The 16449-nt window shown below is 40.0% G+C and overlaps 1 protein-coding gene across 3 annotated transcripts in view; it reads right to left on the reverse strand.

The window, feature by feature from the left end:
• The window catches only part of EPHA4 (EPH receptor A4), a 149805-nt gene that overhangs the window by 73257 nt on the left and 60099 nt on the right, over positions 1–16449 (reverse strand). For all 3 annotated transcript variants that reach the window (XM_008057704.2, XM_008057702.2, XM_008057703.2), the window contains exon 4: positions 8180–8335. In XM_008057704.2, coding sequence (XP_008055895.1) covers positions 8180–8335 — 156 coding nt within the window. The remainder of the gene's footprint in view (positions 1–8179; positions 8336–16449) is intronic.

The following is a 16449-nucleotide window of genomic DNA, read 5'->3' on the forward strand; positions in this document are numbered from 1 at the left end:
GTTTTTTTTCCCTCATAGGTGAAAGATTACAAGAATGTAGAGGGGGCAATTATACTCTCTAACAGGATCTTCCCTCAGCTCATCTCTTGCTGGGCTTAAGATAGTATGTGGAGTAAGAGTCAACCATGAGAGAAAAATCTAAATGCTGACAGGAAAGAAGATACCCTGTTTTCACCCCAGGGGATCTCAGGAAAATGTGTAATTGACCTTGTTTCATAGAAGCATGCTGTGAATAACCACTGTATGACTTCCACGCACAGTGTCACAATGCCATCTAGAAATCATGGAGCTCAGTTGATGACAAGCCACTCTTAATTATTCATGATGGTAGAAGAATTGTAATGACCTGGCTAAATGGCATTGGCGGATTATTTAAGCCTTTCACTTAAGCATACATTAATGTTCCTCAAACATATGCATTTTTCAGTTGAATCCACATTGGGCTACGTATACCTATAACATGAGAAGTAGGTCGAAGAGGAAAAAGGAGGCTAAGAATTGCTTTTTAAAAAAAATCCAATGAGGTTATACCTGATCTCTACGAAATATCACTAAGCTTTTAAAAATTTGCAAACAACCAAATGGCAAATTATCAGCACCTGGGATCCATCTAGTGCTTTCAGGGAAGCTCACCTGGTGATCTTTCTCCCTGTATCTTTAATTATCTTCACATAAGAATCATGCACTTGGTTCTCCAGAGGCATTTTTTTCTATTAGTAGTTAAAATGCTGAAGGCAATTCAAAATGAGGAAACAAGGATGTGGTTTACTCTCTAGCTAATGTCAGATCTTGGACTATTGAGATCTAACTAAAACAGCAGCCTAGATTGAAGGTTGCGTCTGAATCCTCAAAATGTCTTTGGTTGCTTTCATCAGTTTGTACAGTCCAGGGAACAGACACATTAGCTGGCTTATCAACTGACGAACAGGCAGCAGGACCATATGTTCTAACTAAAAATCAACCATGTAATCTGGCAGTGGGGGAGTAGGTGCTTCCATCTGAGTTTTCGTCCTATGACAAATGGAATGCAGTACGAGACTACACTATTATACTGCAAATGTGATAAATGACATGGAATAAGAAATCCTCCTGGAGATCTTGAACTCAAGATTTTTCATAAAAATATGTTCATGAAAATGATTGATTACATGAATGATAGAATGGTAAAAGATCAACCAATGGATCTTCTGAAGCATTTTCAAAACTGACACTTCAGGAATCTTTGGTCTTTGTTCTCAATTTTCTGCTAACTAGTCTTTCACTAGCACTAACTGCACCCTCACTGACCTATTTCATAGAAAGTACCCCTCCTCCATCATTATATGATTAGTTACTTGCAGCGCTGAAGAAAAAAGAAATATGCTTTTGAGTGGAAAAAAAAAAATGTAGTTTACTTGAAACTGAAGACTGCCTTTTATCCTATGGTTTATACATCAAAGCCTCCCTTCTAGACGTCCTTCCCCAAATCCCTTAGCCAGACTGTTAAGCATGTAAATCTTTGGGGTAGAGAATTGAACGGAACATCAGGGGCACCTTCAAGAGCTTGTTTGAAAATGGATGTGAGATTCCCAAAATTAAAGCACTTTAAAAAAGAAAGAAAGAAAAAAAAAGAGTTCCTCTCTTCTCCTGACCTTGGAAACAAATAAGGACGATGTTATTTTAATTTGCATTTAAATTTTAACAACACAGTCACACAGCACCAGTGGAATCGACATTGGGTTTCCACCGAAGATTGCTCATCATTTCATTATGGTTCATTATGTTGATAACTGTCAGAAAGCATTAGCAGCAAGGGCTTTGAGTAATAGAACTGAAATGGTAATTTTAAAACAATACACTTTCTGGAGGAAATACAGCGGCACACTAAATTCAATTAGAAAAGGCAAATGTAAAGACAAAGTAAGTGATGTTTGTTGTTTGAAACTTGGCTATTTCAATTTCTTGATAACCTAAACCTGCAGAAAGCTTTTTCAAATCAGGACTTTTTGTCATAGAGCTTGGCAAATTTGCCCTCATTAACTCTAAGCTCTTCTAGTATAAATTGTCTTAAAAGCTGCAATTTTGGAATATTTTAGGCCACATCTAAGTATCAATCAATCACTCTTTGTTTGTTTGGCACAGCTGACTGAATTATTCAAGGGTGTTTGCTTGGAGACAGATTCATGAAGGCCCTTCAAGTTGGCAATCTAAAATAATAATCTCTCATTTACAGAGTGCTCCCAATCACCAGGCTCTAATAAGTTGCATCAAACCAGTTAAATAAACAGTACCTGCTGGGCTCGGTGGCTCAGCCTGTAATCCTGTGCCTTTGGGAGGCTGAGGTGAGTGGATTGCCTGTGCCCGCAGGCTCGAGACCCGCCTGGGCAGTGAGACCTCATCTCTACAATAAATCAAAAAAATCAGCTGGGCGCGGTAGCACATGCCTGTAATTCCGGCTACTTGGAAGGCTGAGGTGAAAGGATCGTTGGAGCCCAGCCGGTCGAGGCTGCGGTGGCCGGAGCGGCCACTGCACTCCAGTCTGGGCGACTGAGTGAGACTCCAACTCAAAAAAAAAAAGAGTACCCAATAGCATGAGGACAGATTTCCAATTGAAAAATACGGAAAACCACTCTGGTAACAGTGCTCAGAAATCAAGGTGGCCAAATAACAAATTAGCTATGTTTTTCTAGATATACAAAATCAATTTACTACCTTTGTATGGCTTTTTTTTCTTTTTTAGCACATTGTGAAACACAATAAGAGGTTAGAAAGTTACCTTAAATATAATATAATATTGGCTCAGCCTCCTAGTGGGGGAAAAGAAAACCTTTCTCACTATAATCATTGAACAAGAAACTAAATGACTAAGATGATCAAAAGTCTTCTTGTACACAGGAGCATTCAGTTGACCATTCCTAGAATGACAATTGCCAGACGACGTTCCTCAGGAAAAGAGAAAGGAATAAAAGGAGGAACTCTGGAGAAAGGAAGAAGCTGGTTATCTGTAGAATTAAAGGACATCAATTTCATCAATAAAAATTACTCAAAATTTCTGCCAAGAAATGACTAATGAAATCAAGAGTCCATCATCCGCTTAAATGGCATCCTTGAGTGTATAGAAGTAATGGTGTCTGTCCTGCTGGCAATGCTGCTAGAAATGCCTGTTGCCCTCTTTGACTGATAAAAGTGCCTGAGGTGAAGATTTACATTTCCACTCTCTGGCAATAACCTACTGGGAATTTTGGGCAGGGAAAAAAAAAAAAAGCAACAAAACAAAAAATGAAAAAATTCCACAGTGAGTGTACTTGGTATGTGATACCACCCAGGATGAATTTTATTCATATAGGAGACAGATGAAGTATTCAAGTTCCATTAAGGAAGAATGTTTAGAATGCTTCTAATATCTTTCTAAAGTCATGACTGAGCTGAAGAACAGGCCTGAAAGTTACAGGTATGGAAAGGAGAATCTCTTCTCCTGCCAGCTATTAGGCAGGGAATTGAAATCCTTGCTACTACCTCAGGATAATTTATAGATCAGCAGCTTTGTCATCATCTGGGAACTTGTTAGAAATGCAGAATATCAGACCTAACCTTTGTCCTCCAAATCTCTAGGTGATTTCCGTGCACATTAATGTTTTAAAAGCACTGTTCTAAGCACTCTATATTCTAAACAGGTATGGGCTATTTTCTTGAAAATATTCAAATGGTACTTCCATAAAAAGGTCTTAGCATAACTCACAGACAGCTATGTATGTTAACCTAACCAGAGGCTCCATCAAAAGTATTCCCAAGGGTAAAACTTATTTACTATTAAATTATCTTAAGTTCTCCAGCAAAGTATATGGTGTAAACTTCCTAGGCGTTTCCTTCTAAATTACCCAATGCGACTTGTATTCACCTGGTCTAATCGTTCTCCAAGTGAACAAAAACCTGATTTTACAAGCCAGTGGAGCAAAGTCTCTCTTTGGCTAGAAGAATGAGTCTCAGAGAGTGTGTTTTATTTCTTCATTAGTGTGCCGTCACAGTGAGCGATCACTAAATGCTGGGCTGCATAAGATTGCTGGGGTTAAAGACAGCATAATGAAACAAAGAAGGTGCCTGATTATCATGGCTGTCAGCACAAGGGAATTGGGTTTGTCACCTGGCTTAACCAACTGGTAAGAACTGATTAGAGGCTGGAATCAGTTTGAAAGGATCCCTGATGTTTATGTTCCTTTCCATCCCCACATCTTGTCAAGAGAATCCGATAAAGCTGGGGGCAGGGTGCGAGCAGGGAGGGTTATTTTGTGGGTTATCTGAACAAGAGGGTCTTTGAGAAACTCCCACTATCATGTCTATTGCAATGTCTACTACAGTTCTGTCCAACAAACTTTCTGTGATGCTAGAAATATTCTCTGGCTGTCCAACATAGTCATCGCTAGCCACATGTGGCTACTGCAGCATGCTTAAATGCTTAAATAAGAATCTGAATTTAATTGAATGCTAATGACTTTAATTTTTTTGGTTTTTTGTTTTTTGAGTTGGAGTCTCACATTGTAGCCCAGGCTGGAGTGCAGTGGCACACTCACGGCCATCCCAGCGTTGACTTGCGCTGGGCTCTGGCCAGCAAAATGACTACTGTATTGGACAACACAGGTCCAGTATGATTAATAGGAAGGGGGAAATCTAGAGAGAGAGAGTCCTAGACTAACAGTTTCATTCTGTTGCCTGACTTACTACTATGCCTATTAGCAAAGTATGGTCACTTTCCTGATTAGCTCTATCTCAGAGAAGGTATTAAGAGATGTATGTAGTTAATGTTTAAGAAGTGTAGTTCTACTGGGCGTGGTAGCCTATGCCTGTAATCCCACACTTTGGGAGGTGAAGATGAGAGGATTGCCTGAGCCCACAGGTTCAAGACCAGCCTGGGCAACTTGGTAAGACCTCATCTCTACAATAAATAAAAAAATCACTTGGACATGGTGGCATGCACCTGTGGTTCCAGCTACTTGGAAGGCTAAGGCAGAAGGATCGCCTGAGTCCAGCAGGTCAAGACTGTAGTGGCTGTGAGCATGCCACTGCTCTCCAACCTGGACAACAGAGTGAGATACTCCGACACACACACACACACACACACACACACACACACACACACACACACACACAGAGAGAGAGAGAGAATTATAATTGTAGTTCTGTAGAAGTGACCTCAACCTTAACAGCACAATAACATTAGCAGGCCAACTTTTGGAAATTATTGATGCCTGAGTCCTACCCCCTAGAGATCCTGGGATACAGGGAAGCCATTGGGTAATTTAATTATGCAGTCAAGGGTGAAAATCACTGATAGAGAGCAGTGAGATGCATTGTAAACTTGCTGTGCGGATAGTTTGGGGAAGGAGGTGATGAGTTGGGGATAAAAAAGGAAGAGAACAGACATTTATTAGGTCCTTACTATGTGCCAGACTTTTGCAAATATTTTCTTATTTAATTCTTAAACAAGTCTAGAGATAGATGGTGAGAATTCCATTTTGCAGATGAGGAAATTGGGACTTGGAGAGATAAAAAACCCCCTCAACGTCATAAACTTGGCTAGTGATTAGATCCAAGGTTATCTGACTGGTGTGGTGGTGGTTGTTGTCATCAGCACTTCATTTCCTCTTAACTGAAGCACTGTGAAATAATGTACAAGACCTTGAAATAGTGAAGTGCAGGAGAACAGTTCCAAGGCAGGAGAAAAAGATCACCTAGTGAGTTGGTATTCTCATGTTTTATCAGTGATACGAAAAGCCACCAGCCTTCCTCCCTTCACCTTGTTGAAAACAATCTCTGAAAAATGCAAAAAATTGTTTTAATTTTTAAACTTTTTGGTCCATTCATATGCTAAAATCAATATTTTCTTTTTTTTTCTATAATATCATCAGGATTGAGCTAATGATTTTTTTCCTACAGAAAGGTAAAATCCCAAGGGCTCAACAACTACCTCCTTATTACACATATGGCAAATATTCCAGGAACACAGGCATATATGGCCCTTTTGGCAGGTTCCCTAAATTCAAGTGTTGCAAGATTTAGTAATTCAGTGCTTGGCACATGGTCCTCTAGAATGCTGGACAGCAGGTCAGAATCACCAGACTGAAAAACATCTGGGAGAAAGAGCCAGGCCCTACTGCCATCAAAAATATATACTGCAACATTCATAACACCATGAAGCCTCAACCTGGAAAAGGTAGGGGGTGAATGTAGAAGGCAATGATCGGAATGCCAGACTGAAATACTGCCCCTTGAGTTTAGTGGTGGGTGTTGATAGAGGCAGGGAATTTATTATTAAATGAATCACACAAAATGGATCATAGTATAAAATTATCTATATTGGGAAAGAAAAGGTTGGAAGTGTGGCAGGTCAAATAAACGTGGCCACCTTGCCTATTTATGGTTAATCTGACCTTAGTATTCTACCTAACTCTGAATGTTTACACATGACCTGGGAGAGCCAGCAAGAGAACCTTCCAGTAAATAGAAACTATATGAGCCTTCAGGTTGTTCAGCTCTGTCCCAGGTGGGGGTGTGCACTTGGGCATGTTCTTTCACATCTCTGAGCATGCAGTTTTCTTGTCTACAAAATGAAGACAATGCTTACATTACAGATTGGTTATAACTTGGACCCTGTGATCAGATTTATTGAAAGTACTGACTAATTACCTGGGTATAATTATAAAATTGCCATCATCATTATTATTATTGTCTTTTCTTATAAAAGAAATTCCAACAGTTATGGCAGTTTTGGTACAGATTTGGGATGTACCTGGAATCTTTCTCCACTCCTTTTAAAGATGGGACTTCAGCCGGGCTCGGTGGCTCAGCCTGTAATCCCACGCCTTTGGGAGGCTGAGGTGAGTGGATTGCCTGAGCCCGCGGGTTTGAGACCCGCCTGGGCAGGCGAGACCTCATCTCTACAATAAATCAAAAAATTAGCCGGGTGTGGTACCGCGTGCCTGTAATTCTGGCTACTCGGAAGGCTGAGGCGGAAGGATCGCCGGAGCCCAGCAGGTGGAGGCTGCGGTGGCCGGGAGCGGCCACTGCACTCCAGTCTAGGCGACAGAGAGAGACTCCAACTCAAAAAAAAAAAAGATGGGACTTCCACTGGTATTTGCAGTGATGTTGGCTCCAGGCCCGCCAAGATGGAGTTTGTAGTAGTTAGAAACCAAAATAATGAAGTCATAATGATAGTAAAAAGCCAAAATATATCAAGTAGCATCATCTTATATATTTGACCTAGCATATAGACAGCATGAGAGTGTTGAATACCAGCAGCCATAAGAGAGTTATGATTATTATCTCTGTACTACAGGGGAGGAAACTGAGACTTAAGAGGTTCAGTAGTTACCCAGCTACTCAACAGCGGACTGGGAAACAAATCCAAAATCTGTGGAAGGTCTGTGAGCCAAGATCTGTGGAAGATCTGTGGGCTGCCCCTCAAAGCACAGATTCCCCTAATGGAAATACAAAGGTTGAATGTCTAGGCCCACTGCTCCTGGCTCTGGGCAAGGTCATAGACATTAGAGGGTCTGTGAAGATTAGAGTGTACATGAAAGGAAGGGCACCACCTAGGACCACTGTCCATATAAAGCACGAGAAGAGATTTCTTGACTCCTGTCTTCATACCATGGTTGCCAGCCTCGTCCATTCATTAACCCAGCATTTACTAAGTGCCTACCATTAAACAAGAATTTATAAGGATCTGGGCCTAAGTGTTATGAATACAAAACTATGAAGAGAGGAGGAAGAGGTGCAGTGACAACACAAGCGATGATCTCAGTGCACAATGAGCTGCCCTTTGACGGACAGAAACCACATTCCCAAACTCTGTCGTCTACCTGTTTCTCCTGCAGTTGTCAAGCTTCCCTGAGTCCTCAATGCAGTGGTAAAGCCATTTATAAATTCCACTCTCAGCTCTAATTACACTGTCAGACAACCTCTGAACACTCAATCTCTTCTCCACCAAGTAGTCTGTCGGCAGCTGTGCACTTTGAAGGCAACCAGAAGCGGTAAAAAAGCCATTCTTTGTATAAGCATTTCCCCTGCTATGATTGAGAAAGGACGCATGTTTGATCTAATTTCCCCTTGCATGATTATCCTGGGAAAAGACCTGGCAGTGCCCTGCTAGGCGGTAATGAAAGCTGTTGGCTTCGCAGAAACAGGAGACAAGCGCACAACTTACGGGTGCAGGGCATAGAGGCAGCATCGTTGTCGGCTCTGAAAAAGCCTCGGTCACAGGTGCATGAGGTGGCTCCTTCCCAGACAGAGTAGCTGTGGGGTGGGCACTTGGCACAGGTGGCATCCGTGGAAAGAGCCTTGTAATATCCAATTTTGCAAGCTGCAGGCAAAAAAAAAACAAATATAAACTTCTGTGAATACTGCAAAGCAAATTGCAAACTCACCCCCCCTTATTCAGAAGAAGGGAGACATTCTTGCTAACCGTTCTGATCATGTGGTTTGAGAAGAAGGTAAAGCAATCCAAAACTTTAATTGATGACAATCACTCTTTAAGAGTCATTAACATTCCTAGTCAGGTGACAAGGAGTCCTATGGAAGAAATTTTCTTCGAACTGGTGATAACAAGCAAAATCGGAGCTGAGGTTTACTGGATGCCTTTCTATGTGCCAGAGTCCCTTCATATGCATATTATTTGATTCTTTACAGCACTTCTTTTCCATAGGCATTATCTTCACCTTAGAAGGGAGGAATTTCAGCTCTGAGAGTTAATTACAGGCACAAGGCCATGCATCTGGTAAATGTCAGTGCCCAGCTTTGACCCCAAGTGTCCTGCCCTCACAACCTGTATGCTTAGCCACATGTGATGGAATTTGAGAGTGTGGTCTTTAACCAACCAGTTGGAAGTGTATTCAAGTGCTAACAAAAAAATTGGTTGGTGATTATTTCCTCATTACAGCTACAGAAAGAACTCAATCGAAAGATCAACAAAAGTGACTAGGTATAAAAAACAAGAGTTTGTAAGACACGGGTCACAGTTCCAGGGCAAAGTAATAAAAACTACCAATTGTAGATTCTAGAATATAATATGCTAAGATATTTTTTAAGCAGTCAATATTTTGTGGCTACTTTTGAGTTAATAAAACCCTCCTGTTTTTCCTTTTTTCAACCCCCCGCCTCACTCCCCCGCAATGCACACACCTCCCGAGAGGCTGGGACACAGAGCACGGGCCATATAGTTCTATGTACACCTGACATGCTTTCCATGACTTCATCTTCATAAACATCACACTGACACTGAGGACTACTTTTAATAATGTGGAAAAACTCACTAATTCTGTGAAACCTCATCATAAAAAATAATTACTAGGGCCTTGTCCCCCCTTCTTTTCTTCCCCTATGCCTTTCATGATCACCTTCCAAACCTGTCTCAACCTGAAATAAAAATGGACCAACACCATCAGCATTAAACCCACGGAGACAAGGCCATTAAAAATAAAGTTATTCCATAACATCAGAGGTCAAAAGAAAAATGTGACAGTTACCCACAATCCTTCTAGCATGATTTACTTTCAATTTCTCTACATTTGCCATGTCCTTGGGCTGTATCTATACTATCAGCCACACCAGCTGGGAGAAGGACCCATCAGACATTTTCCATCCGTCTGACCACCACAACAGACCAACCATGCTCCCAGTGCAGCAGATCTTACTGAAATGAGCAGTTAAAAAGAGGTCCACAAAGCTGCTTGATTCCCTGTGGAGATATGGCCATAATCTCACGGCCACTACTCATCCATCAAGCATTCGTATGGCTTCCAGTGTGAAGTCTGTTCCTCCTACTTGCATATCCTGTTGGCACTTTCTGAATCATGCTCTAGGGCAAGCGGAAAGGGAGTTTCACAGGAGCTCAGAAAGGGACACAGTTACTTCACTCTTACTAACTAAAGTTGTTTATGGAATTTCCTTTAACGAGCCAAAACTTTATGACTTGTGGAGTACTGACAATAAAGGCACTGGGAGATCAATCTCTCCCTTATTTGCTTTTCGTCTTTCACTGGACCGGAGCATCTTAGAAAAACAAGTTGCTCCAGTGACTGAGATTTATGTGTCTCAAGTTTATACACATCGCATAATTAGATAAGGTTCAACTTGCAAGGTGCTTTTTGGTCAGGCTTAAAATGGCCCTAGGGTTTTGATTAAAATCAGAAACCCTGACTTTGGCAGGAAGAAGGACTGTGGGGTCAAGCCAGCCTTCCCACATCAAACACAATGAGTCTCTGAACCTGGACACAGACCCACTGAGTCCCACCTGTTACTCAGTTCATCGTAGTCAACAAAAGCAACTCGTGGCAACTGACGTGAGGACTGCAAAGAAAGCACAGGTTGCTTTTATTTTTTCACGTCAGAATGTTTGAGGAAAAACTCTGCATGTTACTGACAGATTCTTGCACCTCAATTTCACTAAGCGTCAAAATCTGAAAACACACAGTGGGAGGAGAAGATCGGCAAGGACAAAAATTGGCCAGTGACTGATCATCGCAATGTGAAAACAGCACATTCAAAAAACTTGTAAGAAAAAAAGGGCATTGCTGTTTTCTCAACTTCTATTCTGAAAAGACTACTTTCAGTTAAAAAATTAAACTCACAGTTCACAAAAATCCAATTGGGAAACATTTCTTCCAATTTTTTATGTCTTAAAGTGCAAAAACCCAGTAGTATGTCAATTTAAGGGAAAAATGCATTTGCAAGTTTATGTATTTTTTTATTTTTCCTTGAAGCTGGCATTAATATGTTTCCAAGAATAAATATATGTGAATTCACTTGGGAAATACAGAGTTTTATACCAATTTGGAAAATTGAAGGCTGCTGTTCTTTAAACACGCTGACTATTTTTACTCTCTTTTCCTCTTGCTTTTACAAGAGCAAGCAGAAAACACAAAATTGTCATTGTGCTATTCTCGGCATCCTTGCTACCCTTAACACATTCTTTTGTCTTCAACTACATTAAGACCATGTTATTAATATTTCAGGATTCTTAGAAAGGCGCTCACAAAATATAGTAGTGGCTTTTCACACACACAGCCATTTTGCTGCCTACAGTCAGAATGACCTACTAAATTGATGGTTCAGTACATTTCTTTGCTCTGTGTGGTGCACAGCCTTCCGGCATTTGGTACATAAATATGGAAGTACATTCTGCATTTATTCACTACTTTCTTATCTCTTAAGATTTTCACTATCTTTTTCATCTTAAACAAAACCTCTATGAAAGATGTACTAGGCATTATAAGCATTGACACGTGCTATTATTTTCCATCATTCTCTTTTAGGTGAAAACTGTTACATTGTATGTTTTAATCCAAATGGCTGTGTAAGCAAGAAACATCTTTCTCCTGTCCTGTCTCCAGTGATGCTTCACTAGTTGAGGGACCATATGAATGGGCCCCTTACTTGGCCTTCTGAATATGCCATTAGTTCACATGGGCAATACAAACTTTGCATTCAATTCCTTTAGTTTTGCTTTAATTACTTCTTTCTGCTGACCTTAAATAAGAGAAAAAGATAGAGGACAAAAAGAAGGAGGAAGAAAAACTCTTTTTTTTCATTGGCTTACCCACTACCACAATAAGATTACATTTTAAGATAGTCTTCAGTAAAATTTCTTTGTGGAATACTTAGATATTATTACTTTTGGCTAAAAACAAAAACATTTTTAAAGGTGACATAGTATCTTCTGGATTTTTTTGCGTGCATAGATATGTGTACATGAGGCTGTAATGCCCAATTTAATGACTTGACTACAACTACTCTTTGAAAAATAGTTTATACAGACGGTTTTGGTCAGTTTTCTCTTTTTTAAGAAACACAGCATTATTGATAGTATTTGATAATCTATTTAAAAAAAATTTTTAATTGATTTTATTTTAAAGACGTGGGGTACAAATCAGGATTAGGTATACAAGTGGTCAATGTACATGTAAAGTTTGGGCCTACCTTTGGTCTCCACTTTGCTTGGTTTGAGATCGGGAACCCTTATTAATGTTATATGCCCCTCCCCCAGCAGTTTTTAACTAATTTAGTTTGTAAAAGTAGATAATAATTGCAGTTACCATGACAAATATCAAGCATTAATTGCGGTCACATACATTATTTCATTTAATTGTTGCGATAATTTTGTGGGCTTGAGGCCCTATACTATTCCTGTTTTGCCCATCTTCTTGCTGTCTTCATCATCCATAAAGGCAGCTAGTCACACTTTGCTATCTGTGATCCACTTTCCAGTTCAAGACCCTCCAAAGTGACACTGTCCATTAAAGTAACTACTGATCCCATGTGGCTACTGAGCACTTAAAATGTGGCTTATCAATGATGACTGACTGGAAGTATAAAATACACGCCAGATTTTAAAGACTTAGTACTCAAAACGTGAAACATATCATGAATAATTACGTGTTGAAAATTATATTTTGAACATAGAGTTAACTTACGTCATTAAATTTCATCTTTTTAAAAATTAATTTTAAATGTGACCACTAGAAAAAGTTAAAATTACCTAAATGGCTTGTATTAGTATTAAGTCTTGCATGTATGATCTCGTGTGCACACACGAGCTCTTGCAAATTCAGGGCACTGAAAGCAAAGAGAAATGAATCACAATCACCCTAGGACCTTTTCTCAAAACCTACCCTGAGCCTACCACAGAGAATCTCATTCGCTTCTTGAAGTACTGTTGGCCCTCTCAGCCAACCAGCTAATTTAAAAAAATTTAATTTGGGCAAAAGTACTAACATATAGGCATTAATAGGAGTTAAAAATTACCTTCCCAGGTAACAACTTTGCATTTTAATATGGAGTATTCTGAAGGTCAAAAAATTCCAACAGTGACTCTCCAGGAGGAATTTGACCCATTTATGCAAAATGGTTCCCATGAACTATTTGGTAAAGGGGTGACTTATAGGTTTCTCCAACTTTATCTTGTGGGTGTAATATTAGGCACATATTTCCAAACAATTTCATTGAGAAAACTTGACTTTTGTATCCTGAATACATAGTACATCCAGTATGCTTAGACATTTATTTTCTAAATATCAGTCACTTATTGACCATTATTGAATTAGTTCTCTGATTAATTGCTTGGTTGTTGGACTATTTATTATATAAATTATATAAGAAAAAAATATACATCAATGAGGGTACCCTTTTGAAGTTTTTGTAAAAATTCAAAGCCCTAGCCATCTTTGGGGAAGGTGTAAACATTAACCAATAGACTTCCCATCATACAGACGGGTATAATAAGGCATAGAGGTAAAGGATTTGCTCAAGGCAGGGCTGATTTTCTAATCCAGGAAATGTGGCTTAAGCTAATATGCTATAGACTTCTTCTCTTATTTTTCAAACTATAGGGTAAAGATGAACAATTATTACAGAAAACTGGGGCTCTGTTATTTGATGCATGTGATTCTATTCTATTCATGAATATCAAAATGTGGCCAAACATTAGCAAATCTATATCATCCAAATCTGTATTTCACAACTAGTTTTACTGCTATCTGTAGAGAACAATTAAAAACTAGATTGTTTGGCTGAAGTGGGAGGATTGCTTGAGCCCAAAAGTTTGAGGCTACAGAGAGTCATAATTGTGCCTCCGAGCTCCAGCCTGGGTGACAGAGCAAGACCCTGACTCTCAAACAAAACAAAACAAAACAAAAAAAACTGTTGAAAGGACTTTAAAGATCATCTCATGCAAGGATTGGCAAACATTTCTGTAAAGAGCCAGAAGACAAGAGGAAGACAAGGGATATTATGAAGGTACTTATGTAACAAGATAGAAAACAAATTTTTTTAGTGACGGAATTCAAAATATAATAGTAATTAGGTATCATTTGTAGTACAGACTTAGTACTGAGGAGAATGGAATTCTTTATTGGAGAGATAAGATTCACTTAAATGGGGCTCAAAGAGAATGTTCACTATCACCAAATCAATTGTAAGTGTCATAAACATTCTCAGCTCTCAGATCATACAAATACTGGCAGTAGGCCAGATCTAGTCAGACATGTTCATTTTACAGATGAATGATTTGCCCACAGTTCTTTTCTGGAACATGCCAGGATTGAGTCTGGAATCCTAGCTCCTTGGTCTCTGTTACCCTACAGTGCCTCCCTGAGTTTGAATGACAAAGTTTAATAAGCACTTTCTTGCCATTGGTGCAAAAGAGTAAACTTTCCATTCACTATCTTACTAGAAACACTGGTTGGACTCAGTACTATTAAGTAAAACTACTTTAAATTTGCCTTATTTGGTCAGGCTCGTTGGCTCTGCCTGTAATTCCAGGACTTTGGGAGGCCAAGGTGAGTGGATTGCCTGAGCCCGCGGGTTCGAGACCACCTGGGCAACTTGGCGAGACCTCATCTCTACAATAAATCAAAAAAAAAAAGAAAAAATTAGCCAGGCATGGTAGCGCGCAACTGTAGTTCCAGCTACTTGGAAGGCTGAGGCAGATCGCCGGAGCCCAGCAGGTCGAGGCTGCGGTGGCCAGGAGCGGCCACTGCACTCCAGTCTGGGCAACAGAGTGAGACTCCAACTCAAAAAAATAAAAAATAATAAATTGCCTTTTTTTTCTTGATTAAATGATGTAGGCTGATTGGAGGCTACTTCTTTTTTTTTGAGTCAGAGGTTCACTCTGTCATCCAGGCTGCAGTGTAGTGGCATGCACACGGCCACCGCAGCCTCGACCTGCTGGACTCAGGTGATACTTTCAACTCAGCCTTCAAGGTAGCTGGAACTACAGGCATGCACCACCATGCCTGGCTAATTTTGTTTTATTGTAGAGATGAGGTCTCACCATATCGCCCAGGCTGATCTTGAACTGTGAGCTCAGGCAATACTCTCACCACGGCCACCATCTCAAAGTACTAGGATTATAGGCCTGAGCCACCATGCCTGGCTGGGGGGCTACTTTTATACCGTTGTTTTGGTAATTTCTTTTAGTCACTTTAAATGTTTGTATTTATACATTATGATTAACTTTAAATGTACATTGTTTTAGGGTTTTTCCCTGAAAATCTTGAACTGTTTTTTCTCTAGAAAATAAAAGAATGGCAGTGATGTGTCTGAGCCACTTAGATCATGGAATTACAATAGCTGTCAAAATACTTTGCACTGCTGACTGGTGAACCTGCGCACAAATTACGTCTTAACCTTCTGTCTGCAAAGATGGGTTAAAATTGTTCAAGATGTAACTCGTCTCTTGGATGATTTAAGTGTGGCCTAAACTATAGTTTGGAACACTAGTTAACTAAAGAGGAGCCTTTAGATTGAAGATGACCTGAATCCAAATTCAGTTTTTAATCTCAGAAGATCAGTATCTTCTAATCTTCCTTCTCAGAATGCATCAGAATGACTTGGAAGACTTGTTAAAGAACCAATTGTTGGACCCCAATCCAAGTTTATGATTGTCTAGTGAGGCCTGGGAATTTGCATTTCCTATAAACTCCCATGTTGATGACAAGCTCCTGGTACAGGGACAACACTTGAGAACAATGGCCCAACTATAAGTAAACAATTATGAATTTCAACATTGTGATCATAGCTCACTGCAACCTCAAACTCCTGGGTTCAAGTAATCTTACCACCTCAGCCTCCCAAGTAGCTAAGACTATAGGCACATAGCAATGTTCAGCTAATGTTTACATTTTTTTGTAAAAATGGAGTTTCACGCCGGGCTCGGTGGCTCAGCCTGTAATCCCGCGCCTTTGGGAGGATGAGGTGAGTGAATTGCCTGAGACCGCGGGTTCGAGACCCGCCTGGGCAGCGAGACCTCATCTCTACAAGAAATAAAAAAATCAGCTGGGCGTGGTAGCGCATGCCTGTAATTTCAGCTACTTGGAAGGCTGAGGTGGAAGGATCGCCGGAGCCCAGCAGGTCAAGGCTGCAGTGGCTGGGAGCGGTCACTGCATTCCAGTCTGGGCGACAGAGTGAGACTCCAACTCAAAACAAAAAACAAAAAACAAAAATGAAGTTTCACTATGTTGCCCAGGCTGGTCTCAAACTCCTGGCCTAAAGCCATCCTCCCACTTCAGCCTCCTATAGCGCCTGGATTATGGCATGAGACACCGCCATGCCCAACAAGGTTAAGAGATTTAGGACAAAGACGTTTTATAATCAACAACAGCAAACAAGTAAGTTAAAAAAATAACAAAGGCAAAAAATAAACTGTGAAGAAATCACTAGTTATTTTCTATCTAACATTCATACCCACAGACTGATTTCTTTTTATACTGCATAATAATGTATAGCAAGGGCAATGGAGGACCTAATGGCCTGAACTTTGGTCTGGAGTCTAGACTAAAAGCTTGACTTTGATTCTTAGTCTTGTCACTTATTAGATGTGTGAGTTTGAACAAACTATTTAACTCTTTCGATTTTTTCATCTGCAGAGCTAAAGTGATGATTAACTTAGATAATACACATGAGGATGAAACACAGTGTGTG

The sequence above is a fragment of the Carlito syrichta genome, unplaced genomic scaffold (assembly GCF_000164805.1).
Source record: "Carlito syrichta isolate Samal-C Ts95f unplaced genomic scaffold, Tarsius_syrichta-2.0.1 Scaffold303111, whole genome shotgun sequence".
In the NCBI taxonomy this organism is placed as follows: Eukaryota; Metazoa; Chordata; class Mammalia; order Primates; family Tarsiidae; genus Carlito; species Carlito syrichta.